This window comes from Diachasmimorpha longicaudata, chromosome 4, assembly GCF_034640455.1.
Source record: "Diachasmimorpha longicaudata isolate KC_UGA_2023 chromosome 4, iyDiaLong2, whole genome shotgun sequence".
Classification (NCBI taxonomy): domain Eukaryota; kingdom Metazoa; phylum Arthropoda; class Insecta; order Hymenoptera; family Braconidae; genus Diachasmimorpha; species Diachasmimorpha longicaudata.
The window spans coordinates 6,971,504-6,999,062 of NC_087228.1; the positions used below are offsets into that span (position 1 = coordinate 6,971,504).

Consider the following 27,559-nt stretch of genomic DNA (forward strand, 5'->3'; position numbering starts at 1 on the left):
CCTTCGGTTCCACACAAATACAAAAATAAAATGGCAGTAAACAGAGAAAATAATTGAATAAATAGCACAACACACACGCCTGGGATGTCCAATATTTTAAATAAGACCGATTATAAAAAGTATCATCTTTATTTTTAAATTATCGGTACGAATAATGAAGGTCGAGAACATGAGTATGGCATTTTTTGATTTGTTGAAATAAAATTATGAATAAATAGTATAAATAGTATTTTGATTTTCGAACCCTGATGACAATGCACTGAAAAGTGATAGTAACAAAAAAAGGTTTACATGACTGGTCTCATTATTTTTCAATCGAAAACAGTAAAGTTTAATCGATTTAGATCAATAGGAAATGTGCATGTTTTTAAATTTTTTTCCTCAAGTATATGCACCTTAGGACCCATCTTCGATAGACAAATAACTGAAACATCCAATAGGTTTCAAACGCCTGCGACGACACCTCGTCGGAGTCCAAAATTTTCGTGTGCACCTGTCAATACCCTGGGAATTCCGTTGAATAAATAATTCATGCTTCCTCGCCGGTGCGATTCAACAAATAATCTAGATCATGTGAAATCCGATCTAGCATTCCAGCGGTATTTTCACAATTTTCAATATCCTCGCTCTTTTCCTCACCATCGGGCTGCCGTCGTCCCCCAGTGCTGGCGATATCCGGAATAACATTTACAACCTCGCGAGGGATTAATTCAACATTTGAATGTTCAGTGTCACTTTTAGTTGCCAGAGTAACATCTGGCAGGGCACTTAAGCCCATTCTAGTTTCAATATCGGCACTACATAATACCGTTGTTGAGCATTCGGCAGTTATGGAATCGGCATAGGTTGACGTTTGAATATCCCTGGAATTCGCGTGTTTCGTTGGCTCGTGGGGCTGAATTATTCTGGCATTGACATCGTAGATATCTCGCTGGCAGTATTGATTCTGCTGGGGAGTATTTGTTTTGTCGTATTTCCTCGACTCGTGGTACTTTCGTGGGCTTGTGCTGTAGTTCTCGAGGTTTATGTCGTCGGTGTGGGAAATTCGGGCATCGGGTCGTCGAGCCATTCGTGAGGATTTTTGGTGTGACAGGGGTATTTCCGTGGTGTAGCGTATTGCGGTGGAGCTCAATGTCGGCTCACGTGGTGGTCGGCAGGCTCGACCGTTCAGAATTGTTGTGGATTGGGGGGTCATTTCGTTGTCCAGATCAGGTGGTTTTGATGAAGCTGGAGAGGCGAAGAAAAGAACATTCTCAGAGAGAAATTAATTGATGGGTCAAGAAAGAGAATTTAAGGGCTTTATGAGAGAAATAGATTTCCTATCGAATCTTCTACAAATTCGGATTAAAGAAAAATGTAGATGACAACAACTGGTGGGTTTAGAAATGAAATAGACATTTTCTCTTTTACTCGAAGAAAGACAAATTAAGGCACATCCAGAATAAAATTTGAACCTTTTTCTTCACGGCTCCATAATTACCTTTAATTGAATTAGATTTGATCTCCACATCGTCAGCAAATCTCAACCTCCTTAGGATGGGAACGAATAGCTTAATTTCTCCTCCTCCAATGTAGGAAAAAAGTATGACAAACCCCTGAAAGCCAGAAACACTTAATTCCATTCGAAATCAAAAATGAATCGTTCCACCTAATCTACTCACCAGAAGACAGGAGATACATCCAAAAAAATAATGATAAATAATCGCTGATGAGTTGACATACAAAATGGAGGCGGCTTCCATTACGATGAGCCCACAAATAGTGAGTGCAGCTCGATGGAGTAATCCAATTTTTCCATCAATGCTCTTCTTCTTGACAGCTCTCTGATCCATGAGGACGTGAGCTTTGCACAGAATTCCACTGTACAGCAGGAGAAAAATTAAGAGCATTGTGGCAACACAGCTGATAAAAATATTAAAAACCCCAGTGCCAAAAATCAACCACCAGGACTCGTGTCGCCAACCGGTGCTCTTGTGGGTCAATTCAGTTGTTAAAATGCAGATAATTGGGAGGCCGGTTATCACGGCTATCACAGTAGGCTGAAATTGCTGACTCGGACGGACTTGTGTCAGATCAGCGTAGATTATTAAAGCTTGAGATATTGGGGATGACATCGCCATCAGGAGAAATGCCTCCAACGTCACCGCGACAATTGCATATGAACTCTGCAAATTAGTCAAATGTTTTTTTAATTACGGGGGAGAGGGTGGGGTAAAATGGAGAACGTATTGTGAGAGAACAAGATAAAGTGATACGAGATCAGCATCCGAATAAATTGTCATTATCTGTCGAATATCATGAAATCCAATCAAGATAGCCAAATTCCTATAATGACCTTTTTTATAGTCTTTAAAATTCTCGGTAGAAAAGGTCCCCATCAAAATTCCTTTATCTCCCTTAGATTACGTGATAGCGAGGGTTGAAATCTAAATGAACTATTATTAAGATAAACTTTTATTCCTGACTCGATAAAAAAAACCCTCAGATTGAGCTCAAATTTGATGAGGAAAAACTGTCTGACTCTCCCTCCATATTAGATTTTTTCCCCGTTCTGTTTTGCCCCGCTCACCCCTATCTCAGCACCAATAAAAAATCAATGTCCCCCGTTGGACCAACTTTTCCTCGTTAAAAGTACTGCAACTCAAATTCATCCCATTTGACACATTGCCAAAGCCCTGGAATGTAATTGGATATCCTTAACGTTCTCCTAAACTTCTGGACAAATATTGAAGAATGGAAATTGTTTGGAGACAAACAATGTTCAACTCATCATGAAACAGCTGGAGGAAATCTTTATTCTTAGAAATCTCGTTGAACTTGTTTTACTGCTAATGCTCACTCGTCGGGTTATCACACCCAGGTATACTCAAGACATTATAAACTTTTTTCGTTTCCTTTTTCTCTTTCAAAAGTGAAAAGTTGGAAAAATGTTTTTCCAGCCGCCTCCTTCGCTACTCCCCTTTCTGGCCCGCTTACTGTACTGATTAAATCGAGACTTTTCGTCGCATTGTACCGGTGCACAGTTTAGCGCGGCTCCTTTGTCCTCCACCCGAGTAGTTTCTGAAGCAAGTAGTTACAAAGTCTTCGCAAATACCACTTGCAGGCTAGGTGCACCCGAGTTTTTATTAAGATCGGTGGTTTTATAGGGTTTGCTATTTGTGTAGAGGCATGAGAGGAACATTCATTGAATTTGTATGCACGAAATTAGCATATGAATATTTCAGATTAGGGAAGAAAAATCTACGAACAACTTTTATTCACCTATCTCGGGTTATTTTTTGAGTTATGGGGGTGTGATAGTTGGAAATTTATTTTTTAAGGGGAGTCCAATGTCACTGTTTGGGAGGGAGCGCCGGCAATGTAATCAGTAGATATCTTAGCTCATAATATAACAGCCGTCAATCTGTCAATGATGATAATGAAAAAATGGTCTAACACTGCCCTATTGTTGACAAACTTTCCCTAAATATTGCCCCGAAAATAACATTGAGAGAAATTTTTTGAATATTGTCCTAAAAATTTGCATTAAACTGCTGCAGTAATTGAATTTTTTTTCAATTATTATCGAGAAATGATCATTCACATGAAATTCCATATTTAAAACTCCCGCATGTCCTGAGGCGTAATCAGTTATCGTTCCGCAAAAAACTCGAAATTTCAAATTTTACGAATACAATACCTCCATTCACAGGCAAAAATAATGTACCTACAATAGAATAAAATGTAAATTAAAACTGGTGAATAATTACCTCAGCCAATGAGCTCTGAATGGCATAAATGAAGATTCCCATTGCCCCGACGAGTGCCGCTGCGCACTGTAGCTTCAAAAAATTCAACCACGTACGGTTTTTCCACAGATGAAATACGAGAATAAAAGATGATATCGTGCTCTCCAGTAGACACAGTTCACACCCCAGAAGAACTATGAACGTGGTCTGGTTATCGTGCACCAGCGGATCTTTCGTTGCTCGGGCAGTCAGAAATACCGCGAAAGTTCCTGGCTTTGTGCACAGACACTGGGTGGAGCTTTCATCCCTGATTAATGTTGCTGAACACGAGTTCAAATCCCAGGACCCACTGTGGTCTTCAACGCCACAGGATACATTCCACGAGCCAGTGATATTCTGCAGATATCGCATTCGAAGTTCTATCTGAATTTTCGAATCGCTGCGGTCATCGAGGCCGGGGAATAGGGCTACGGTTACTAGACGAGAGTGAAAACGGTATTCCAAGTCCGTTCCATCCCTGCATCATTGATTTTCTCGTGATTACAATACTTTTTTATCTCATTAATTAAGTGAATGCCAACATAATTCTCATTTTTGCAGAAATTATAACATTTTTTTACTCGCCTTATGCAAATGAAAAAGGAAACTGACAGTGAAATTATTACTTACTCAAGTTCCTTGACGTACATATTCGGCAGAAATTTTGTAATATTTTTATAAACAATGACAATTCCCCCGAAGGTTCTATTGTTATTGGTATCAATCTCTGACTCCAAGAGGCGAATTGTGATCCTATCACTGTACCAATGGGGATACCTGCAAAAATCCAAATAAATTTGATTAAAGAGGAAGGAGATTTAATAATGCTCTAAACTATCTATCACTCTGTTTTGCCCCACTGTCCCCTACCACTTACATGTAATCGTCCACCGGCACCCGCAGCAGATGCTCCCTCCAGTCATCTCCAGTCCCGTGCAGCGCCTGGATATCGACGACAACAGACGAAAGTACCAAGTGCTTATAAGGATAAATTAAAAGTCTCGCCCAATATTCCAAATTCCTCAGGTTGAGTTGCTGGACGAGGAGCTGCTTGTCACGCGTCAATATCGAGTTCTCATCGGTCAGTATCCTATTAACTATTCTTGTTAACACTTCGGCAGAATTGTACAAGTCATCGAGGTTGTTTATTGAGCTTTGATAGTCCTCGATCATCGCGATTATACCTAGGAGTCTATCACCTTCCCCTGGGTATAGGGGTAATTTTCGGGATCTCAGTGCCTCCCACAGTGAGATGATTGTCTTTGAGCCTGTTGTGTTTTGATAGCCTAAAGTTAAACTTCGAAACTGGAAAATAAAGATTCATGAGACTGGATTTTAAAAATTGCGGAGTTAATGATTTGAATTCAACAAAATGAAAAATTCATAGAAAAAAATCTTGCCACGTTGATGGAAATCTGGGGGCTTTTTCAGATTATATTTGGACTAAATTAGTGGACGTCCAGAGGATTTTTTATAAAGTTGAACCCACCGTGGACGCCCACAAATTGCCGCTAGATCGAATTTTATAGAAATATAGTCGTAGTCGTTGGGAATGCAATCGACATTTATAAATAGACGTCCTCTGCACGATCAACAGAGTGACCTGAGATCGTCGTAGGACGTCCTATAGACGACGCATAAACGTGTATACGTTCATTAGACGGAACTCAGACGTGAGACAATCTAGGGGACGTTGTTCTGACGTTGGTAAAGCCGACGTCAAATTTCGACGTTTTCTTAACGACCAAGAGAGTAAGTATTCGTGGAGATGGGACATCCATTTTACTGGATCAGCACTGGATAGCTCATGAACGCCACTTAAACCTTCAGACGTTCATCAGATGGAATTTAGACGTAAACGAATTCATGGGACGTTTTTGCGCAACAAATTAAATGCCCAGATTTCCATCAAGGCCATTCGTTAGAAGTATGATAATTACATTGGAATAAGGTACTATGAACGGTTGATATGAACACTCTGAGAAGTCAGGTAACTGCCAAACGGACGTCGTTGCGTCCCTCATGGAGCAGAGCCTCGACACTCTGGGCCCAATGAAGCCCTTGGGGCAGTCCAAAAGGGCCTCTGAGTTGGGACCAGTCTCGGGCCAGATCAAACCCCAAGAATTATCACGAGGGCATATCGGTATCAACGTGCGGTTCACCACTTCGACTCTAACTGACATCGAACGCTGAGCTACGTTGCAAGTGTAGATCGCTGATTTCTGAAATGACATGACGAAAAGAGTTCACAGATCACCGAGGCATTTGGTCAGGACACGGAACAGCAGCGAAAGCAGTTGACGAATTGACAAAGCCCGATTGTCAGTGATTTTTACATTTTCAGAGATTTAAAAAGTCAAACAAAATTTTCCATCATTCAACTTTCGGAGTGAGATCCATGAAATTGGGAGGATATTTCACGGAGACTCATGCATATTTCTGAAAGTTGAACGAAATCCCGAGAGATTTGGTAAATCTCCATAGGAAGTGGCCAAAACCGCATGATAAAGTTGGCAAAGTATTGAAGAATTTCCATAACTCTGATAAATATTAAACTCGAAACTAATATGATCAATTCCTTCGGGTTTACGTTTTAATCAAGAGGATCTGTGCAGCCTTCGTACAGACATTGCAGAATATTTTAAGGACATGGACAAATTTATTTTGTAATTTATTTTCGATTCAACGCCAACAAGTAATAATTTTTCTCCCAAAATCCTGTTGAATATTTATTGGAACTGTAGGAAATCTATTACGATATCCCTAAAAAAGGGCAATTTGTTTCTAATACCAAGTTCATTTGGAAATTATGGGATGTAAAGATCTTTTTTCAAACGATATTTGGTGATAAATAAATATTTAACAATCTTAATTTTTTGCGAATAACCCTTCCCAGTCAGTTTTGTAGGCAAAAACTCTTGGACATGATTTTTTGAAGCCTCCTTCGTCAAAGTTTTATTGCGAAAATCTTTAATTAGTAGAGTAAACAACAATTATAATTAATAAAACTCTAATAGAACTCCTATAGAATCAACAACAATTCAATAAAGTACCTTAGAGATGGCATTAGCTATGCGGATGTTTTAATGAGTGTAACTCTTTCGTTTCATTCGTTCACAGGATTATGTTTCCCAATCAATAATTATCCCGGTAATACAAAATTGTGTAATTACGTATAAAGTTGATATCCATCGACTCCAACGAGTTCAGAGTTTTCATGTGTAGAGATATTGATATTTGTTTGTTTGAGTGGGCCACGCAGGCGATAATTATAGCGATGATGTTAATTATGGTGTTAATTATATCAATTAATGATTAATGATTGTTATTATTCGTTCGTCATATAACATTGATTGTCTTGTATCGTCTCTCTTTACGAGTACATTTTTACAACGTATTATGTTGCACACGAAAACTCACAAAAATTATTCTGTAATTAACTGATTTTTTAATTTCATTTAAAAATCGAAAAACGACTGAGCAAATACGTTTTCGATTTATTGAAAGTAAATTAACGCTTCCATCGCCATGAAAATAATATCAAAGTGCCTACCTGAGCGTTGATGATCTTGAGAATGCTCCCAGCAGGATATAGATCCTCCCAGAACTGGCGTCCTGGCTCCAGCTTCAGCAGTGCACGATTTTTCGTCCACCCAAAGCCTATCCCAAGACTCCTCATATTCGGTGTGATACACAGTAATTGAAGATTACTTCCTCTCTCGATGGTGGCACTCATGGGGACGACTTTGACGTCGGGCTCGTCTCTGACATCGATATGAATATTCTTGCACTGCTCCATTCCCCAATCAGCCACTCGACACGTGTATTGACCCGCGTCTAATAGAGTCGCTTTGTCGATTGTCAAGAGTGATGTATGCACGTCTGAGCCGTCATCTGGCAGTTCTCGGTGCCATATTTCTCTGGCAGGATTAATGCACCTCGTGAATACAGATGGATACAGGGTAAATCGATTTGGGTTTAGGATACACCATTTCACGCTTTTTTAACCCGCGGTTCGTCGCGTGATGGTGCGACACCGTCATTTTTATTATTTTTTTTATATACACTAAAATATTAGGAACAATAAAAAGGCTACTAAGAAATTCCTAAATTAATGGGCCCTCGATATTAGAAAAAAGTATTTTACTGTTGATATTTTCAGTTGATAAAAATGTATCGTGTAAAATCGATCTGCCGATATGTCGGGACGACAATGATCGATTAGAAAATCCCATTATCTGGCCTCGATATGACGATATTAAAAATTCATTCATTCGAATATTTTTGCAATTATCACCACGATTAAAAATAAATTCACCTCGTGGATTTGCTGATATTGACGAGCATGTTATCCTTGTACCAGCTGAATTTAATCCCCTCGCTCCCCTGAGCGATGCACGACAGCACAAACTGATCCCCCAATCGCACCTCGTGCTCATCGACCCGCAAGGTCTGTCAACAAAAAAAAAATTACTGCAAATTTATCAGGTACAGGAGCAAGACACAACCTCATCAGCACAGATGCATCCAAACCTGGAGTCTTAATGAAGGTTTTTGCTGGAACGTAAAGTGTGTTGACTCCAATGTGAAGTCACTGAGACGTTTCCGCTGAAGAAGACGATTCAGGGCTTCTCTTATTCTGTCCCCATCGTCGGAGACACCGAAGAAGTGAAACGTAACTTCCGCCGACGGCCTGTTTAATAACGGTGATAATTATTTTCGTAATGGTGGATTTGGACTTCTCTAGGTGGAGACTGCAATCAACGAGAGTTTCGACTTTCTGGCGAGGGATGGGGGAGAGGGAGGGATGGGATTAATAGACGAGTCTACCTACTCACGTCACATTCAGAATTTTGAGGTCCTCCACTGTTGATACATTCGCATTGCGGAGGTATCTCGCCAACTGTGAATGCAAGAAAGGATGACAGAAAATTTAATATGCCAGAGATTCATAGAAAAGTTCGATTAATGTCCTCTAATTAACGCAATTTCATTTTTATCGATTGAGTTGGATGGATTTATTAATTTGATCGATTGTTTCTCGAAGGGGCGAGGGAATCTGTTGAGGGTGTTGACTCACCGAAACCCAGGTGATTTTTTTAGGGAATGAACAACACATTTTTTTTTTGCTGAAATCAGATCTTTTATTCAGAAATTCTTTTTTTGCATTCCACATTTTATTTCTGTCACAGACGTATCATTTAATCGCTTACTTACAATACGTGTAGAACTGTTTTTGCACCACAGGCGCAATGAAAAAAATCAGTGAGAATATCTCGCAATTGGATCAAAATATCCTCGTTGGAGTTATTAATCCGTTGTCGTTAATTATCAAACAATCGTTGGAACTAACGAATTTACACCGAAATGTCGCAAAATTGTTTTGTCCAGAATTGAATTATCTATCAAAAATATTGTATCACATTTACTCCCAAAATCAGAGATGATCCACAGAATTTACTGCTTACTAAAATGAAACGCAAAAATTATCTCAAAGGAATTCATTCTCTGCTTTGGTTAATGATACAACAATCTAAGTACCGAGTAAATATACAACAAAAAGTCAGAAACCTTTTTTTTGTACCAGTTTCATTTTCTCCAAAAACGTCCTATCACATTTCCTCGTAAAAGAGAAAATTACCCAGAGAATTAATTATTTAACAAGACACAAATCTACTTGTGTCAAAAGAATCCATTACCGTTTGTTCCTTTATTAAAGTAACAATCTCAGTACCTAGTTAATTTACAGCAAAAAGTCATATGATTTTTCTTCAGAGGTTAAATTTTCTACAAAAATGTCTTTTAACAATTTCCCCCCACTCTCCCTTGATCACCACAAATACGGGGCACAACAGTCGCTCCTAAATCAATAAATTGAGAGCATCTCTCAATTAGTCACATGATTGAACTGTCGTCAGTCGGGTAAATTTCCTTCCCACCTCCTCCCAGGTCGGGGTATGCCGCTGTGACTGATATCGTATCCGTCCAGATAAGATGATTCAATTTCCCAGTTCAATTGCCGATGAATCATTCAGGTGATTCGAGAAAGTGTTCCCTCGTGAGCAGTACACACGATATGTCACGATGCTCCGGTCCTATGGCCATTCGCAGATCGTTCTCACGCACTCGTAGAACTTGAATACCAATTTCTCGGCAATACGCCTCCAACAGGGTCATCTGCAGATGACTTGCGGAATCTGTATTGGCGTCTATTGGCACGAGGCAGACGCTTCTCTGGCACTCGCAGCCCCGTGACGACAGTACACGCAATGTTGGAAGCATTCCACAGGTAATGTGGGGGTTATCGCGCCAGTATGGCATGTCCTCCGGTGGTAATTGTCCAGTTGATTTCCTGCCGATAAAAATTGCTTATCAATTTTTTTTTTCCTCATCACAACTTATCAAATAGCCTATCTTATCCCGAGTTTTAAAAAAAATTTTTTTCGACGGTATTTTTACAATAATGAGTCACGGTTTTTAAGGATTTTTTGTGAACACAAGGTGTTATCTCTTATCACGCACTCTCTCGATGCAAAATCCACGATGAATTGCCATTTTCAAAATGCAAGGGAGCTCTCGGGTTCTGTCTGCTATGCAATTAGCTCGGTGCTGTTTTTCAGAATTGAATTTCCTTGGAAAGATGGCTGTGACATTTTAATTGGGCAATTATCTCCGTAACGAAGGGAATTGGGGGAAAAGTTCATAGGACTTTTTTTGTAGGGAATTGAATTTCCTAAAAAAAAGGTTCATCACTTTTTTTCGTACAAACAGTAATTACCTAAATACTTCACTGTTTAACAAATTATCAAAAATATAGTTGTGCAAAGACTTATCACTTCCTTCTCGCTAATTACGCAATTATCTCGGCAACGAGTAGATTTACAGCAAAAGGCCATGACACTTTGTTTATAGGGACTTAAATTTCCTAAAAATTTGTCTAATAGCATTTCCTTCCCAGGGCTCTTCCCTTCGCGATAACTTCACCATTACAAAACTATGAAGATCTCATTGTGAAATAGTGCCAATATTCTTACCTCTCCGTGATTCCAATCATCGGTACAGTTTGCAGACTCTCACAGGCCATGATCTCAGATAATTCCTTATTTATTCTCTCAACACCAGGAGCACCCTTGCACACTTCACTGAACGTGGGTTGAATTTTCCTGCTTTTGCGGGAAATTTTCCTGAATAACACCCGACGAGTTTGTGCGCAGCACGTAAATCACGTGTCGATGCCGATTTATAATCCACTTGCAGTTGTGCTTGGCGTAAAATTTGAAATTGTAAACAGGACAAAATAGAGTCCAACTTGTTTATTTATTTATTTATGTATTTATTTTTCACTCTATCACTTGAACGTCAACGTCCTCTGGCTCTCGAATTTTTATCGAAGAGACTCTATTCACTCAATTCGTTTTGCTCGTGGCTCGAGAAATGTCGTTCGCCGAGTTTAACTCGCGGCTTATATCGATACTATCCCCACCACAAGCACCGCGGCTTCTCGGAAAGAGCATGTTGTAATATCAAACAGTATGAATAATCTCGGAGGCGGTATTTCCCTAGCACTTACATCTGCTCAATTTTATATGAAGTTCAAGTTACATTTTCCGATAAAAAAAAAGTACGAAATTGAATTTTCCTGGTTCGCATCAAATTCGAGGTGATGCAAACTCCTTAATTCTATCAATTAATTATTCTACTTCATTGTTTATTTAAATACAAACCTGTTGATTACACAGCTAGGCACATGTATAAAAAAATGGTAGTTAATTTGCTAATTATCTCGATAACGAAGGGGATTAAGAGGAAAAGTCATCAGACTTTTTTGAAGAGAATGTAATTTCCTACAAAAAATGTTTTATCACATTTGTTCGGGAAAACACTCGTTACTCAGATAATTTATCATTAAACAAGTACGAAAACTTCACTCGTGCAAATGATCACTGATTGCTCTTTATTAGTAACTCAATTATCTCAGTAAGGACTGGATACACGAAAAAACGCTATTGAACATTTTTTGTAGAGAATTAAATTTTCCAGAATAAAGTTCCTGTCGCATTTTCTCTGAAAACTCATCAGGGTCTAGATATTTCCACATTTATCGAAAGGTAGAAAAATCTACTGGAAAAAAATGGACTTCTCAATTACTTTGTTAAGTACCCCATTATCTCCTTAATGAGTGGATTTAGGGAAAAATTGCATAATATTTTTTTATGCAGAATGAAGTTCTTTCTAAAAAATCATATATCACTTTTCCTCGTAAAGCCAGTTATTACCGAGATAATTCAAGTTTTAACGAGGTATAAAACTAATTTTGCGTAAAAGAAACTAATCAATTTCTTTTTGTTAATTACGAACCCTTGAACTTTCATTCCGGAAATTGAGTTTTCCGCCGGCTAGTATTCCACTAGTCTCAACTTCGCCAATTGTTTCTCATCCGAGAAAGAGTGAAGATGGAAATTCGGAAGGAATTTCGTTCAATGTCGAGGAATGCTTTGAGACATTTCTCCAGTGGAGCAAATACGCTGGACGAATTGAATTGGTGAGATGAATCGAACGAACGTTTGAGGAATTTTCTCGTCGCCCCGGGACGGGAATTGCCTTCGTTATCGAATGCGGTAGCTCGTCAATTGTAATCGGTAATTGATTGCGCGTGGAAGGGTCTCTTTTGTCGACTTTTTTCGTGTTTTTGAGATACTCAGGGGATTTCACAATAGCACGCAATAGCTCGCGGGCAACAGGTTTTCGGGTGTCTGCGAGTAATGGGAATTCCGAGGGGAATAGCCGTGTTGTGAGGGGGCATGTTTTTTTTATCCGGGTCAGGCTCGACGTCATTTTTTGGGGAATTTCATCACCGAAAATTCACAATTCAAGAAGCGAAATAGAGAATTTCGTTGTAATTCACTGGGAGAAATTGACAATTTTTCAGTACAAAGATTTTGAAATTGAAAAATTCTCTCCATTTATCAATTAAAAATAAAAGTTCATAAACCCCCAGACCCCTAAATCAAATTAATGTACTATTAAACCAGTCTGAAAAATCATCTCAATTAATCTTAATCAGAGCACTGCTCAATCTCATGAATAAAACTCATTATTTCTCCGGAAAAAAAAATCCCGAAACGTCGCGTAGAGCATAAAATCCCCCGGATGTCTCACGAAAAAAATTCTTGAACAGCAACAGGAAAAAGTCATCTCTTAATACGGGCCTGCTCACCAGGTATCAATGACGCACTATCCAAGTGATTAAAATTATAAAATCATCCATAAACATCAGACATAAAAATAATGAAAAAATAGAGGGTCTGACAGTCAATGTCTGCGACTGCACGTGAGAAAAAGCCGATGAGAAAGGTCTATTTGACGTTTCATCATGCTATTCAAGTGATGATATTAGCGATTGAAAAACACTCATGACCGATCAATTTCATTTGCCCAGAGTAAGCAGCAACTGACAACCCTCCAAGGGCATGTGTTGCAGCGATTCGAGTGGATGAAATTGAAAAGTGAATTAATGAATGAAGAGTTTCTACATAAAGTTGTTATTATTATCGTGATGTACTACATCACGTTATTATTATTATCTTTAAAAAAATGATGTATCATTTCAGTATTTTTTTTAATTGAAAAAACCGGTGGAATTTTTTTTACGAAAATACAACAGCCAAAGTCTATCAGAACTTTTGTTTCATTAAATTGAAAATTCAAATAATAATTTTGTAGCGCTAGAAATATTCCAGACATTCTCAAATAAATTTTAACTAAATCTTTCGTTTCCTGTGTAATCGTTAATAAATAATTTTATCATATCTGAAAAAAACTCAATGAATGATAAAATATCTTGCAGTCTATTTTTAATGAAATTGTACGAGGAAATACATTTGCTGACGTAGAGTCCAGAAAACTAATAAAAATAGCGCCATGAATCGAAAGAATATCCGTTACATAATTGGTTAATCACGATTTCCTTATCGCATTTCCATTCACCTGTTGACGCACGATGAAAAATTTTTCTATCCAATGGGGGAATTCACACATTTGAAACGGGGTCAAGAGACTCCGTCAACCGTATGGCCGAACGCAAACTCGATTATCTCGAAATGAAGGCGGAGGATATTAAATACTATCGTATATGTATAGACGTATGTGTAGTGGAGCTGTAGCTTTACCCGGGAAATCCAATATTCGCGTGTTTTTGCATTCCACTTCCTCGTAGTCTGAGTTTCCGCGAATACTCGGAGTTTCACAGCGGAAATGGCCTTCACCTTTTGCCATTTTAACAGAAAATGTGTTCGAACGCGGGTTTTCTGGGGATAAGCCACTGAGGAACATTCAATAAGATCAATAATTCCGGTTATAATTTATAAAATATAAATTTTACTTATTTCTATTCAAATTTTATTTTTTTTGTTTAATGAATGTAGCAGTGAAGTGGTAGGAAGAGATGACTTGTCTCTGAGTCGTTTTTTAGCAATATCTTCAAATTTAAGAGAGATAGCGGAATTTTTGTTATAACACTTATTGTAGTACTTAATTTTCTCCATAAAAAAGGTCATAATGAAAATTTTTCTATCTCCCCTAGATACCGAGATATGCGTTAAAAACTGGTCGATAGTCAAATGTGATTTATGTCGTTTGACCACGTCACTACCGAAGTAATGGGGTACGCCCGATCCGATGAGGGGTTTATCCACTAAAATGAGATTCTGTATTAATATAAACAAAAATTAACAAATGTGTGGAGAATTGCGAAACATTAATTTTTTTCGCTTTTATCTTTGACATTTGTAGCGATTGAACATTTTTCGAATGATAAATGGAGAGATAAATTTTGAAGTAGATTCTCAACGAGGAAAACAATTAAAATATTTCCCTCATCATAGCATTATTCGGCTTTTTACCGGTTGATGAGTTCGCGTTTTTCCTCTACATCGACCTTCGGTGATTTTATTTTCATATTCAGGGGAGCTTCCTATTAAAAAAATTATCGGTTTCATTTAATTAATATCTCTCGATATGCTCCGGGGAATCTCAAATACCCCGATCTTTGGGCACCAATTCTCTTGCTCTCAGCAATTAACAGAGCGTTTTATTCAATTTTTTATCTGAAAAAATCCTAATTCGAGTGTTTTCCAAAAGTATTTAAAGTCGTCGAAATCATTTTATTGGTTTATTTGCACTACCACGATCTTCTTCAATTGGAAGATCGCCATTCGATCAAGAATTTTGCGAAATAACGCATAAATTTTTTTCATTTTTGTCTCTGACATTCGCAGTGATGTGGAAATGGGACATTCTTTGAATGACAATTGTAGAAATAAATTGTCAAATGCATTCTCAACGAGGAAAATGATGACGATATTTCCCACTTCACAGGATTCTTCAGATTTTTACCATTTGGCGAATGCAATGTTTTTTCCTCTGTCAACTATTGTATATTTTCTTTCATATTCAGAATAGCAGGGGAAAACAACAATGCGTATGATTGTTTCTTTTGAAGGATAACGAGCGTCACGAGGTGCTCGGAAAGTCCTCGACATTTTCAATGGTTTTTGCGGGTAAAAACTAAAAATGTCGAGTGAATGTGAATATCTTGAAATGCTTTCAGGGGATTAAATAGAAGGAAAGGAGATTTTACGGTGTAATCTCTGGTTTTGCGATGAATTTAATGCGAGGACGTTGAGATAGATGAATTTATTTTTTCTCTATTGGCTATTTCTTTTTTTTTCCTACCTTTAACGGGAAAACCCCATCAAACGAAAGCCGTCTCAACGAGATCGATTGAGGAATGTAAATACAAGAAAATAAAGTACAAATGCCCTTTGAAATTATGGAATATTCCTGGGAATTCCACTTCGGCATGCGGATCAATTAGCGATGAAAAGCTCGGACTGAATTAATTATAGCCGTAATTACAGTCATAACCGGATTTCACTGCGTGAAATTTCAATTATTCTCTAACTCTCACTATTCTCAACCGAAAAAAGTTGCTTGTGAATGGAAAAAACGAATGAATTTATCTCAGACCGTGGCGAAACAAGAGGTCACAACAGGAGAGTTCACCCGAGTTTACGCAAATTGGGAAATTGGATTTTTGACGAATGTGAGGTTTTCCGAGCCGAAAGCGAGGTCTGTAATCACATTCGTTAAAAATTACTTTTGCTAACGTCTGCGTTGTACATGTTTTTCCGAGTGCAAACGCACTAACGGAATTCTTTTCAACTATTATCTTTTTTCACAAAATTTTTTCCAATCCCATAGCAATAACAATAACAATAATAATAATAATTGGCGCTGGCACTGTCCATAGTATGAGCGTGAGAGATCGCAACTGTTGGATCAACACCAAAAGCCAAAATGTTCTCGTAAAAATGATGAATATCGTGGAATCTAAGGGGAATAGCAAAATTTTTGTCATTACCTTTTTTGTGGGGCGAATTGAGCACTACAACAAATGTCATAATAAAAATTCCCCTATCTCGCTTAGATTCGGAGATATTCCGAAAAATCCTGACTGGAATAAGAGTGAAGTTATCGGGATTTAGCACTTTGCTACTGAATTGGAAAATTAAAGGGCGATATTTGTTTTTTTTTTAACGAAGAAATCATTTTGTTTATTATTTCTTTATAAATTTCCCGTCGTCGAGAAATAAAAATGTCTTTCCACTGTGAAAATGCCAGTGACATGGCACGACAAATGTATAAACCAAAGTATTGTGAAAAATATTGGAATGACTGGGCATTTCATCCTGCTATTGCTCTATCGAGCAGCGCCAGATTGGCCCCTGCATCATGCACCCATTATTGATGACAGTCTGAGCGAGACTGTCGAGGGAGTAGAACACGTGAAGAATAGTCTGGATAAACCGATCAGGAGGATTTATCGAGCTAAAGGTCAACTACTCGGGTGATTTATTTCTCATTATGAGGAGCGTCGAGAAGAGTCTCTGCGCGTGAGCTGGAAGAATAACTTGACAGTAGATCTCGGCAATTGAGGAAATTATTAATTCATCAAAAGCTGGATTAGCATCACTTCCCTCAGATAAACTGGGAGGACAGTGTTGAGAGAAGACTCTCGCTATTTCATTGGAATTGTCTTCAGAATTCCGGGAAAATTCCGAGTGATGCATTTGGTGGACGTCATACCAGGAGAGTGAGAGGATAATGAGAAATTTTACGAATAATTGACAGTCGGACAGCTACAAATGAACATTTACCTGACGTCTTGGGTGTTCAAAGACAGACGAGAGTTGAGATGGAATTGTCTTGAGAATTATTTTCCCTGGTATTAATTTAACCCTTGAATTTCACAATAAATTTTTCTGGATCAATGCTAATCAAATGAATCAATTTTATCCTGCTGACGGCATTTTTTCCCGGTTTTTCCCTCCGTGTAAATCGCATTCACTACCACTCCCTTGAAAATTGATAGTCAACTGCCTATGACGGACAACCTCACGAAACTCAATTGCTGGAAACCATCTACTAGGAAAAAAAATGCAGATGTTGCTGACCCAACTCCCTCGAAAAGACATTTAAATACTTTTAAAGTCTGCAATTTAAAGCAATCTTCGAATTCCAAATTTTACATAAATAAAATATAAAAACTGTCCATCAAATTCCATAGTTTTTTTTTCTGACAGCGAATACGGTGACCTATTGGAGTTAATGCTGAAGCTGAAGCTTCACTAGACGTCAAACCCCTCACAATGAACAATTTACCAAATAATTAGCAGTCAGAGAGGTAAAAATTATTGTGTAATAGGCATTTTCCCTGTTGAGTAGGAAAACTCTCAATGAAACTGAGCCCCCCAATAACGTTTCCACTCTAAAATCAGAATATTATACATGCATAACACTTACGCGCCTGAACGCTTATGAAAAGTCACCCTCTACATAAGCAATTACCACTCACGAGCTATATTGCACTCGGGGGGATTCCCGAGTAAAGGGCATGCAATGGGATTCCACAGGCGTGCGTCAGTGAAAGGTGGTCCATGTAGAACAGTTCTCAGTAAATTACATTACCCTCTTATTCGACCTGAATTCCCGGGCCCCCTTTTAATCAATTTCAATTTACCCCGAGAATCAATGGAGTACGAATCGTGGAGGGGCGGGAAGAATAAAAAAAATGCCACATTTCACTCGGAATTTTCTCGATTAATTTCTTCATCTTAAAAAAAACTACAAAAACAATCAATAATCCAGGACTCTTTGCTAGTCGCTCGTGCGCAGTGTAACTTTTTTTTTGCCCATCAGAATTCATCTGAATTGTAAATTGGAGTGGACTCGCGAGCTTTTATCCGTATGACCATTAACCGGTTGTATAATGACGGCGGGAAAAATGTGATAATAATGATGGAAATGATAATGAAGAGCACTTGCTGTATTCATAACTTGGGAGGCACTCTAAAAAATTTGGAATATTCTCGGAGGAGTCGATTTTCAAGGGGGTGAAGGGGGTTTGTTTTGGAGAGATCAGTGGAAATTCCGTCGTTTTATTTAATTTTTTCGAACTGTACTTGAATTTTTTCAATTCGCTCAAATAATTTCAAATTTTCCATCATTTTTAATTATTTCTCAATACCATTCAATTTTATTTAGAAAAAAAAATACATTTACAATACAATATTTCATATCATTAAGGAATGATTATGTAATAATTAACTTTGAGTCCAATAGAGAATTTTCAAACTGAAAATTCACAATTAAAAAAAAATTTAATGAGTGTCTTCGATAAAACATAAAGTAGAGGAGGAAAAAAATGAAAAATTTATGCCAATTTCAACCGGAAACGTTTCACTCCCAAAGTTGGACATTTTCCACCAAAAAATTCACACTAAAACCGTCTGCCAAATATGTCAGTTTTTGTCAGTGAAATTTTTTCATACGTGATCTCTTTCAAAGCCAAATGACTCATCGAATTTCATTACCCAACATCGGCGATAATTCACGACTCAATAAAAAAAACCTGTCTGGAGTTGAGAAACTGTCGTGTCACGTATCAGTGCTTTCACCAGTCACTGAGCTATCTCCGAAGCTAGATCAACCCGTCCTTGATTGCCACGCGACTGAGATCACGTTGACCAAGTCTCAGCTGTTAGCATTTCTAAATTGATGTAACTGGGTTATTCATGAAATTGATTTCCGGGCAATTATCGGTGTGCAAACATTGGCCCACAAACGTTCATTGTGGGAGCTGGGGAGCAAGGTCATTGACACAGAAATGTGGTGGAGTGACGCCTACGGCCGCCAGATCGATGACATAATGAAGGATACGGTCAAGTTCATAGAGATTGTACAATTACATGACGTCTTGTTTTTTCGTAATTAGACTTATGCGATTGGATATAAGATGCATTGATCATTTTGTTAAGTGACAGTGTTTTTCCGGCGAAAAAATATTATAGAAAAAATATAATCGATTGGGCGGAGTAATAGGTAGCTATTAGGGCTAATTCTGTGGGTCAAGGGAGTCACACGTGAGGGTTTAGAACCTAATTGACCCCTGCTAGGGCCAAGGTTCTCACTTCCAGATGATTAAGGTTCAAGTTTGATTCAGTTGTTCATAATTTTGAATATATCATTTAATTTCAATTATATTAGACCTTCGAGTTCACAGCGATTACTATTTTATATCAGAAGGACATGTGCAGCAGGATCCCTTCCTGGAGCCACGTCATTCTACTTGTTTCACTGCTCTGAAATGAAGCTGATGAATGTGATGGATCAAATAAATTTGGATATCTGATTTTGACCCTCTTGATTATTAAAATCAGAGTTGAGGTTCAGGAGAGACCTTCGCAAGAGTTAAATGACACTTGACGTTCCCGAGGATCAAATGTGAGCGTTAAAATCACAAACAGGTGATTGTACGCCCCTTCAAACAAATTTAAATAAATTTATTTGACCCTTATGAGGATCAAAATCACACGTAATTCGACGCACAATACTGTATCGTTCCTCTGACAATCGCGGGAAAAACTTGTTTAATTGAATGCAACTCCCTGAAAATAAGTAATTGCTCCCGAAAAATAAAACTTCCTTCCCGTCTGTGCAACAATAATCCTATTTGTTTCATTCGTACACACGGACTAATTCCCCATTTCGCCAGTACTGACTCCGTGAAAAAAAAATATCAACAAAAATAATTACGAGGGAATGTACTTTTTTGTTCAAGTAAACCGATTGTACTTCCTCCCGACAGAAAGTTTTAATAGCATTGAAATTTATTTATTCCAGCGCTGTGAAATGCAACTCTGAAATATTCGGAATATCATTCCCTTTTATTACTGAACAATTTTTTTTTCTCTCTCCTTGCATCGCATTTGTCGCTGAGAATACTATATGCATCCTCCAGAGATATGGGGGGTAATGGAAATAGCGAGGAAGAATACAACTCATTTCCGTTTAAGATTTAATCCAAGAAAGGGGAGGAAAACCGCTTGCTATCATTTTTTCATGAGAGGGTGTAAAAAAAAATGTGTGTTTGGATGAGAGTGCTTGGTACTTGTGGAATAGCGAATGGCTGGTTCTATTGTAGCGAGAAAATTTCAGGAAAAAATGCGGCGAAACGTTGTGTGTTCGATCGGGTATAAAAGTGCATGCCTACTCGGGTGATAAAAAAATTTTAATGGATCAAGTAAAGTGGAGGATGGGGAGGAATGTCTAGGTGTAAAGGTTACGATGATAATTGCTCCTCTTTACGGATCACGAAGTATTTATTCTCGGTCGAAAGGAGTAGAAAAAAGTATGAACAATAGCTCGAGGTATTGCTTCACTTTTTCGAAATCGAGTAAAATAATGTTGATCAGATTTGAAGAAGATAAACAATTATTCCGAGTATTTGAAAATGCGAGGTGGGTAACTTGTTTGCCCACCGCCATCTTGCTACCCCTCCCCTACTGCCGGAAGTCGCAATCATGGTCACGTCCCTACTAAACATCTTTTAAAGCCGCTTTCCAAATTTTTCAGTAATTTTTTAGCTGAAAATTCATGAGGGACTGTTTGCTTTGGTTTCTAGCAGTTTTTTGCTATCTAAAAGTCTTAAAATTTTGCCAATATCTCACGTTTCTGTTTTATGCGCATAAGGGCTCGGTATAAATTTCATGTTCCCGAAATTGACAAGCACTCAAATCTCGCTTATCCACCTATATTCGAGGGTCGTAAAAATAAAACCAAAAATTGACTCGCCCAAGACTGAAAATATCATGTATATGGCACGTCCATAAACGTCAACATCTCTTATAGCCACCATTTATTACAGTCATAAAAAAAAATAATGCGTTCGATCGCCCATCAAAATGTCCCTCGTACAATAAAAAAGCATTCGACCGCAAAAAAGGAATTCAATACATTTTTCGATAGTCATTTTTCTACTCACTTGCTTCCGCAATAATGCCTCAGTAGAATCTGCCTGTGTGTTGGTTCCATTCCGGAAAGCCGTGAAGTTGGCTAATTTTATGCGGCATTCGTATCTCGCCCGCTCTGTCGACAGAATATAAAAAATTCATGAAACCCAATTTTTGCATAATTGCAGTAGGCGAATGAGCGACTGAATATCGCGGATATAATTCCTTCAGCTAAGGGAGGAAATTTTTCTCTACACAAGACCGAAGAGGCGCTACAGTGCGCGACAATTATAAAAAATTAGGATTGAAAATCTCAAAATTCAGTGAATTCTGGATTCAAATGACCCGCCAAAAAGGACTTTGAGCTACTCGTGGGAGACAGACATTCAAAATATTCGATAATTATCGATTTTAAGTGCATGTTCAGTATGTGTTATATATCTATGTTATGTATCTACCTGTATATTTATTAAAAAATTAAAAAGAACTTACTATCGTACACAGGTATCCGATCAGTGCACCCACACGGTTTTTGAGCCTCCGGTGAGTACGGGCATTGGTGGATGCAGGTAGGATCCTGGCAATCTGAATGAAAAACGAGTTGTTAGGAGAGTATTTATTGAATTTGCAAATAGATGGAAATATTCAAAATAATGCAAATATTCACCTCCCTGTGTATCGTTTAAAACCGGTATTTCACAACTGTTTCCAGTGTAACCAGGACTGCAGAGGCATCTCACAGCTTCTGCTCCAATATGCCTGTGTATCACATCACCAACGACAAACAATAAGTCATGTGTCTCATCGATCGATTATGGAACAGTGAGTATTGTTGATAATGGAGCAATTACATACTTGCAGGTACCACCATTTCTACACATGTTCTCTCGTTTATCATCTATGCAAAGTGGTCCGTGAGAGCATTTTTCACCGCTGAATTTCTCGAAGCACTGACAACTAAATGACCTGGAGATAATTGAGATGTACGGGGTTGTTGTTAACAAGAATAAGGGATGTTCGAGACCATATACTGTCGGTCTCTATCACTGTGTAACCTCGAGTGTTAGAACGTCTCACTTTCACACCAGAAGATGGAAATCTGGGACTTTTTTGACACCAACAACATCGATATTTCTATCAGTGCTGACAGATGGATTTATTCCACACGATATCACGGAAAAGGAAATGTTGTTTTTTAAAAATACTCAAGATACAGAAATATTCTCAGATAGTCCAAGAATTATTCAACAATTCAATACTGAGATTCAATTCTCTGAAAGTGGAAATCTCCCAGTGCAGATTGAGACAAGCCAACTGATAGCGTATACAAATTTCTATGTAAATTTTCACACTCTGAATGAAAAAAAAAAAGGATAAAAAATAAAAAGAATAGAACACGCGCTAGGGGCATTTTATTCTTGCGTCTGTAATTTTCCTGGCGAGACATCAAACCCACAAAAACTTGAATAATTCAGATACTTACTCGTAGGTAGGATCGAGTATGCAATTTCCCGCAAAAGAGCAGTCCCTAACCGTGCAAGAATTTGACTTGGCATCTGCCTCCGTCACTTCGTACGTGACATTGAAGCCATAAACATCGAGAAGATCATGAAGTACTCGTACGTGATTTCCCTCAAGTCGGTCCAGTTTAAAGTCAATAACAAGATATGGCCTGTACGTTTTCAGCCAACGATATTCAAAAACATTTCTCTCCGTTACTTTTTTTATGAGTGTGGCGCCAAAATTTGTACTGTCAGACTCGTAATAAGCGTACTCGGTGAATTTTAAGCCCTTGTAAACGTACAACTGGGTGAGATAAATAACAATGGAACTGTTGCCAAATGGTATGTCCGATGCGTCTATCACCCAGCGACACTTAATGGGCACGGAAAATGGTCCAGGAAAGTTTGGCGTTTGAATTATTCCCCTTGGCGACATTAAATGACCACCGCAGAATTCAACGTCCGTAGGACTCGCCAGAACTGAGAAAGTTACTATCAAGATGGGATAATTGATCCAGGGACTGGTCATTCTAGTGTTTGCCTGAAACGTTAATGAGAATCGAATTAATGTACCGGGACTTCGGGGATATTTTCACGGAGTTCATTCGTCATTAGATTTTTAACGGATTAAATTATTCTACTGACTTGACACTTCCTGATGAGTTGACATTCTGGAGAGTAAAAATTCGTTTCTATCATTACAAAATTTTTTTTTTTAATGAAATCATTGGATCTGAATGATTAATCTTTGCAAAAAGCCTCTAAATAAATTATATTTATATATATGTCTGATTATACGGGAACTCTCCTGCATAATGGCACCATGGACTAAGGACCGTACTACATAACAAATGCATAAGTAGATCAATAAATAAATCTCGTATGGAAAATAGGAATTTCTCTGATTTTTCCTATCAAAGAGGAATCAACGGAAAATCTAATTTTTTTACAGAGATGGGGAGTCATCTATATTCAAATGTGATTACAACATTTCTTGAAGCTAATTAATGCAACAAATAGCACATATTACTCGGCTGGGATGCACCAAGGTCTCGCCGTTGGAAATTTCCTGAAATTCAATTGACAGTCACATGCCAATTTGCAATGCTGTGAACTTTGGATTGGATTTCAGATCCAATTATCCATGAACTTCTGATTTATATTCACCATTCGAGGAAATTGAGTTTTCTTCGTATTCAACGAGTGTGGGAGCTTCTATGATATCCTGGAGTTTTGGAATTCATTGTGGAAATGAGAGTTGCATTTCATTGGATTTTTCCTTCGTTAAAAATTGAAGAATATGTTCGGTCAAATGTTACATGTTCATGATTTTTTAATGAAGTTTGATAAGTAGTCTCCAAAGGAAGAGACACTTTTTTAGGAGTTGTACGTCATCGGAGAGCTATTCCACGATTTCAATTAAATGATATAAAAATAAAGTAATAATAATACATGTATATATGTGTATGTGTGTATATGTGCTATAATAATGTATGCATGCATCTTCTAAAGAGTGTGGAAGCTATAATGAAAGAGAAAGAATAACTTGTCAAGCAGAAAATATTTTGAAATTTTGTATGAATCAGTTTTTAATGGATAATTCAACCATTCCCCTGTGAAATTTAAGGTGAAATGTTCTGGCAGTAGTTGAATGCACCGCAACTCAGAATGATCGATCGTGCCGACATCAGTCGTGAGCTGTCGAGGGAAATAAAAAGAATAAAATAAATAATAATAAATATTCGTGGAGATTCCTTTCGAAAACATTTGTTCAGCTGCTCTTGCCATGTGATTTTAAAGGACTTTGGGTTAATTCTCTCATTAATTTCATTACTTCAAATGAAAATACTGTGAAAGTAGAATGAAATAAGATAGAAAAATCGTTGAGTGACTTGATAATAAATATTTGAACGAATAAAATGAGCCCGGAAGCGTGTGCGAAGATCTTTCTCTTGCAGGAATATTAAATTTCGTTGGATTGAATTTTAATTCCACGGAGTATTGGCGACGACGATGATCTCCAGGATTTTCATTCCATCAAGTTGAAATTAACAATTTTATTAACTTGAATAAAATTGTTTGAACTTTCTCCGATAAATCGTATTCGTGTTAAATATGCCGAGGGATTCTGTCCGTAAATATTTCTTCAGTCAGACTTTCCAGCTAATTTCAATGAACTTGGGATAATTTTCTTCATTCAGTTTGTGTTGTAAAATATTAATAAGAGAATAAAATAGAGAAATAAAGAGGAGTAATTGTTCAGTGACGCAATCGTAAATTCAGGGAAAACAATGAGTTCCGAGATGACTAAAAAATGTTTATCTTCTAGCAATAAAAAATGGGATTGAATTAAATTTTTACACGGAATAACCGATGGGGTCGATGCTATCAAAAAATCTCTTAAAATTCCATCTAAATTGGTTCTCGCTGAATATTTAACGAATTCCCCATCGAATCACCAGACGAGATATTCTGTCACAGAGGTAGTTGAATGTAACGTGACTGAGAATCGATTGAACCAACATCAATCGTGAATTATTGACAGCGTTAAATACACTGAGAAAAAAATATTAACTCTATCGAAAAGATGGATGTTCACCTGTAGAAAATTTTCTTGTCTCAAAATTGCCATTTCCCATGAAAAAATAATTCTCCAGTAAAAAAAATGATTCTATCATTTTTTGAATGATCAATCATTTTTTTAAGTGCAATTGAGGCAACGAATTATTTATTTTAACTATATTTTCAACAGAATCAATTTTTTTACTGTGTATTCTCGGAGATTGCGGCTGTCGAACTTCTGTGAAGTAATTTTTCACTAGATTTCAATTTAATTTCCTCATTAATTAGCAGCGAATACTTCTCATTAAAATGAAAAACATAAAAACAATTGGGGAGATCGTAAAGTACCTCAATAAAAAATATTTCAACAAATAAAATGATCTCATTACGTTGCAACAGACCTCGAAAAAAATGTGCAAACTTATTACTAGTATTTTCGCGTCTCAACGAATCGCAATTAAAATGCCTCACCCCGATGAACTTCTGTTTCATTACATTCACCCGTGAAATTTATTCTCTCTCATAACAGAAGAATATAATTTTCAAAAAGCCATTTCGTCTCATGAATATCAAATACTGCCATCGGAATAAAACCGCAAAAACGAGTGGAAAAAGCCGCCAGTGACTCGATAAAGATTAGAAAACATCGGGATACCCCGCGAAAGACATTTAAAGCCTGAATTATGACTAGTAATTTGTCATCTCAACGAATCACAATTAAAATTCATCGCCCGGATGAACTTCTTTCTCGCTACATTCATCCGTGAAATTTATTTCCTTTCTCATAACAAAATCCCAACAACATAATTTTCCACACCCCACGCCATCGCCCTTAATCTCAATATTTATTCACCAGAATCCGCGTCAACTGCAAATAGTACATCGTCCGGACCAAGCCCGAAAAATGTGATTTTTAAAAAACTCAGTGGGAATAAACTCTCAAAAATAAGGAGAAATTCCCGGGTCAGTCAATAAAAACAAAAAAAAAATCAATAAAAAATGCAATAATCTCCAAAACGTCAAAATACTTTGCAAAAAATATATTGAAGTGCAATAATAGATGAAATTTACGAAAAACAATTCAAACAAATAATTGTCAACAACTCGAGTCCAAATGTAACTGGAAAATTTCGAGTATCAAAAACGATATAATTATTCGGCACAACTTGTTGTGTCTCACGATTATTTATCAAAATCCCTTAATAACATTTTTTCATGTAATAATATTTGTTATGATGATCAAAAATATAGAAAACTCTTAAAAAATTCACGCTACCCATTTACCACTGAATTATTCATTCTCATTGTTGATTGTTTAATGCAAAATCGCCGTAATCCCCCCATTACCCCACGAAACCACCAAAAATATAATTTCCAAAACCACCACCCGAATTAAAACCCCAAAAAAGCTAAAAAAACATTCAAAAATTCTGTTCTATTTCAATAAAAAAATCAAATACCAAAAGCCCTCTGTTATTCCAATTTGTTCATCACTTTCCCTCAACAAAAATCAGAATGAAAGAAACCCCTTACAAAATTAACACTTTGTAATGACCCTCGAACTGTCCATTTGTGTCGTTAATGTGTAAAGGCAAAAGCCCCAAAATCACCTCCCCCTTTTCCCCCCAAAATCCAAACCCCTACTAATTACACATATTCATTATGACTGAGTTGCGACTCACCAAAAGCAGAATGCATAATCCCAGCCGAGAGCAATTACCCCGAGACATGCTCATTAAAATATCCACTACTTACATTTCCATTCATCATTCCACTGGCTGAACATTCAGTCTTGCATATCTGCTGAGAAATGTACAACACATGAGTCTTTTCTGATCAAGTCGCGTCAACGCAACGTTTTGTTTTCCTTTGAAAATAACACGGTGGATCCGCGATCCGGATTAAATGCATCATCAAATAATCCTCCCCCTCCACCCCCACTATTTATTATTCAAGTACATCCGTAGTGCATGCAGTCCAGTGCATGTTGTTATTCTCCAGGTCTATTGGAATAATTTTTTTATTTTCTCCCGCTCAACTCGACAAATTGGATGAGACAACTGTTTAATGATAAATAATAGGGATTAAGGGGTGATCAGGAATGACTTTTGTTCTCCCCTCCTGCCCCTTGGAGCGCGAAACAGTATTTTTATTTCTCTCGTGCGAGTGCGGGTGGAGAAATGAGACAGATAATGATGATGTGCACCTGGATGGTGTACACACCGACTGGGCTTTGTGGTTGGGCGTTAGCTTTCCACACCGGCAGTCTCCCTTCGCGCAACCCCAATCGCGCCGGGATACATCACACGCTGTGTCGGAGGGATGCTGAGGAGGGGAGCCCAGGTGCATTAGGAGGGATTTATTGCAATTAGATGAG

General features: G+C 37.7%; 2 protein-coding genes across 3 annotated transcripts; both read right to left on the reverse strand.

Moving 5' to 3' along the window:
- Positions 1–105: 105 nt before the first annotated feature.
- On the reverse strand, positions 106–27,474 carry LOC135161914 (uncharacterized protein). 2 transcript variants are annotated; one of them, XM_064119908.1, is made up of 17 exons: positions 26,865–27,474; positions 22,602–23,161; positions 21,974–22,084; positions 21,786–21,877; positions 21,611–21,703; positions 21,151–21,254; positions 8,606–8,670; positions 8,301–8,460; positions 8,086–8,219; positions 7,321–7,687; positions 5,708–5,989; positions 4,645–5,072; positions 4,398–4,544; positions 3,750–4,245; positions 1,662–2,165; positions 1,481–1,595; positions 106–1,227 (listed from the first exon to the last, which is right to left on the reverse strand). In XM_064119908.1, the coding sequence occupies exons 1-17, from the start codon at positions 26,916–26,918 to the stop codon at positions 530–532; spliced, it is 4,410 nt and encodes a 1,469-aa protein (XP_063975978.1). In that variant the 5' UTR covers positions 26,919–27,474; the 3' UTR covers positions 106–529. The 2 variants fall into 2 exon arrangements, with proteins under 2 accessions (XP_063975978.1, XP_063975979.1); XM_064119909.1 differs by having other exon boundaries at positions 26,938–27,473.
- Positions 8,886–11,217, reverse strand: LOC135161944 (uncharacterized). Its single transcript, XM_064119973.1, has 2 exons — positions 10,802–11,217; positions 8,886–10,119 (listed from the first exon to the last, which is right to left on the reverse strand). Exons 1-2 carry the CDS (start codon positions 10,849–10,851, stop codon positions 9,795–9,797), a joined length of 375 nt encoding a protein of 124 aa, XP_063976043.1. The 5' UTR covers positions 10,852–11,217; the 3' UTR covers positions 8,886–9,794.
- Positions 27,475–27,559: the final 85 nt, after the last annotated feature.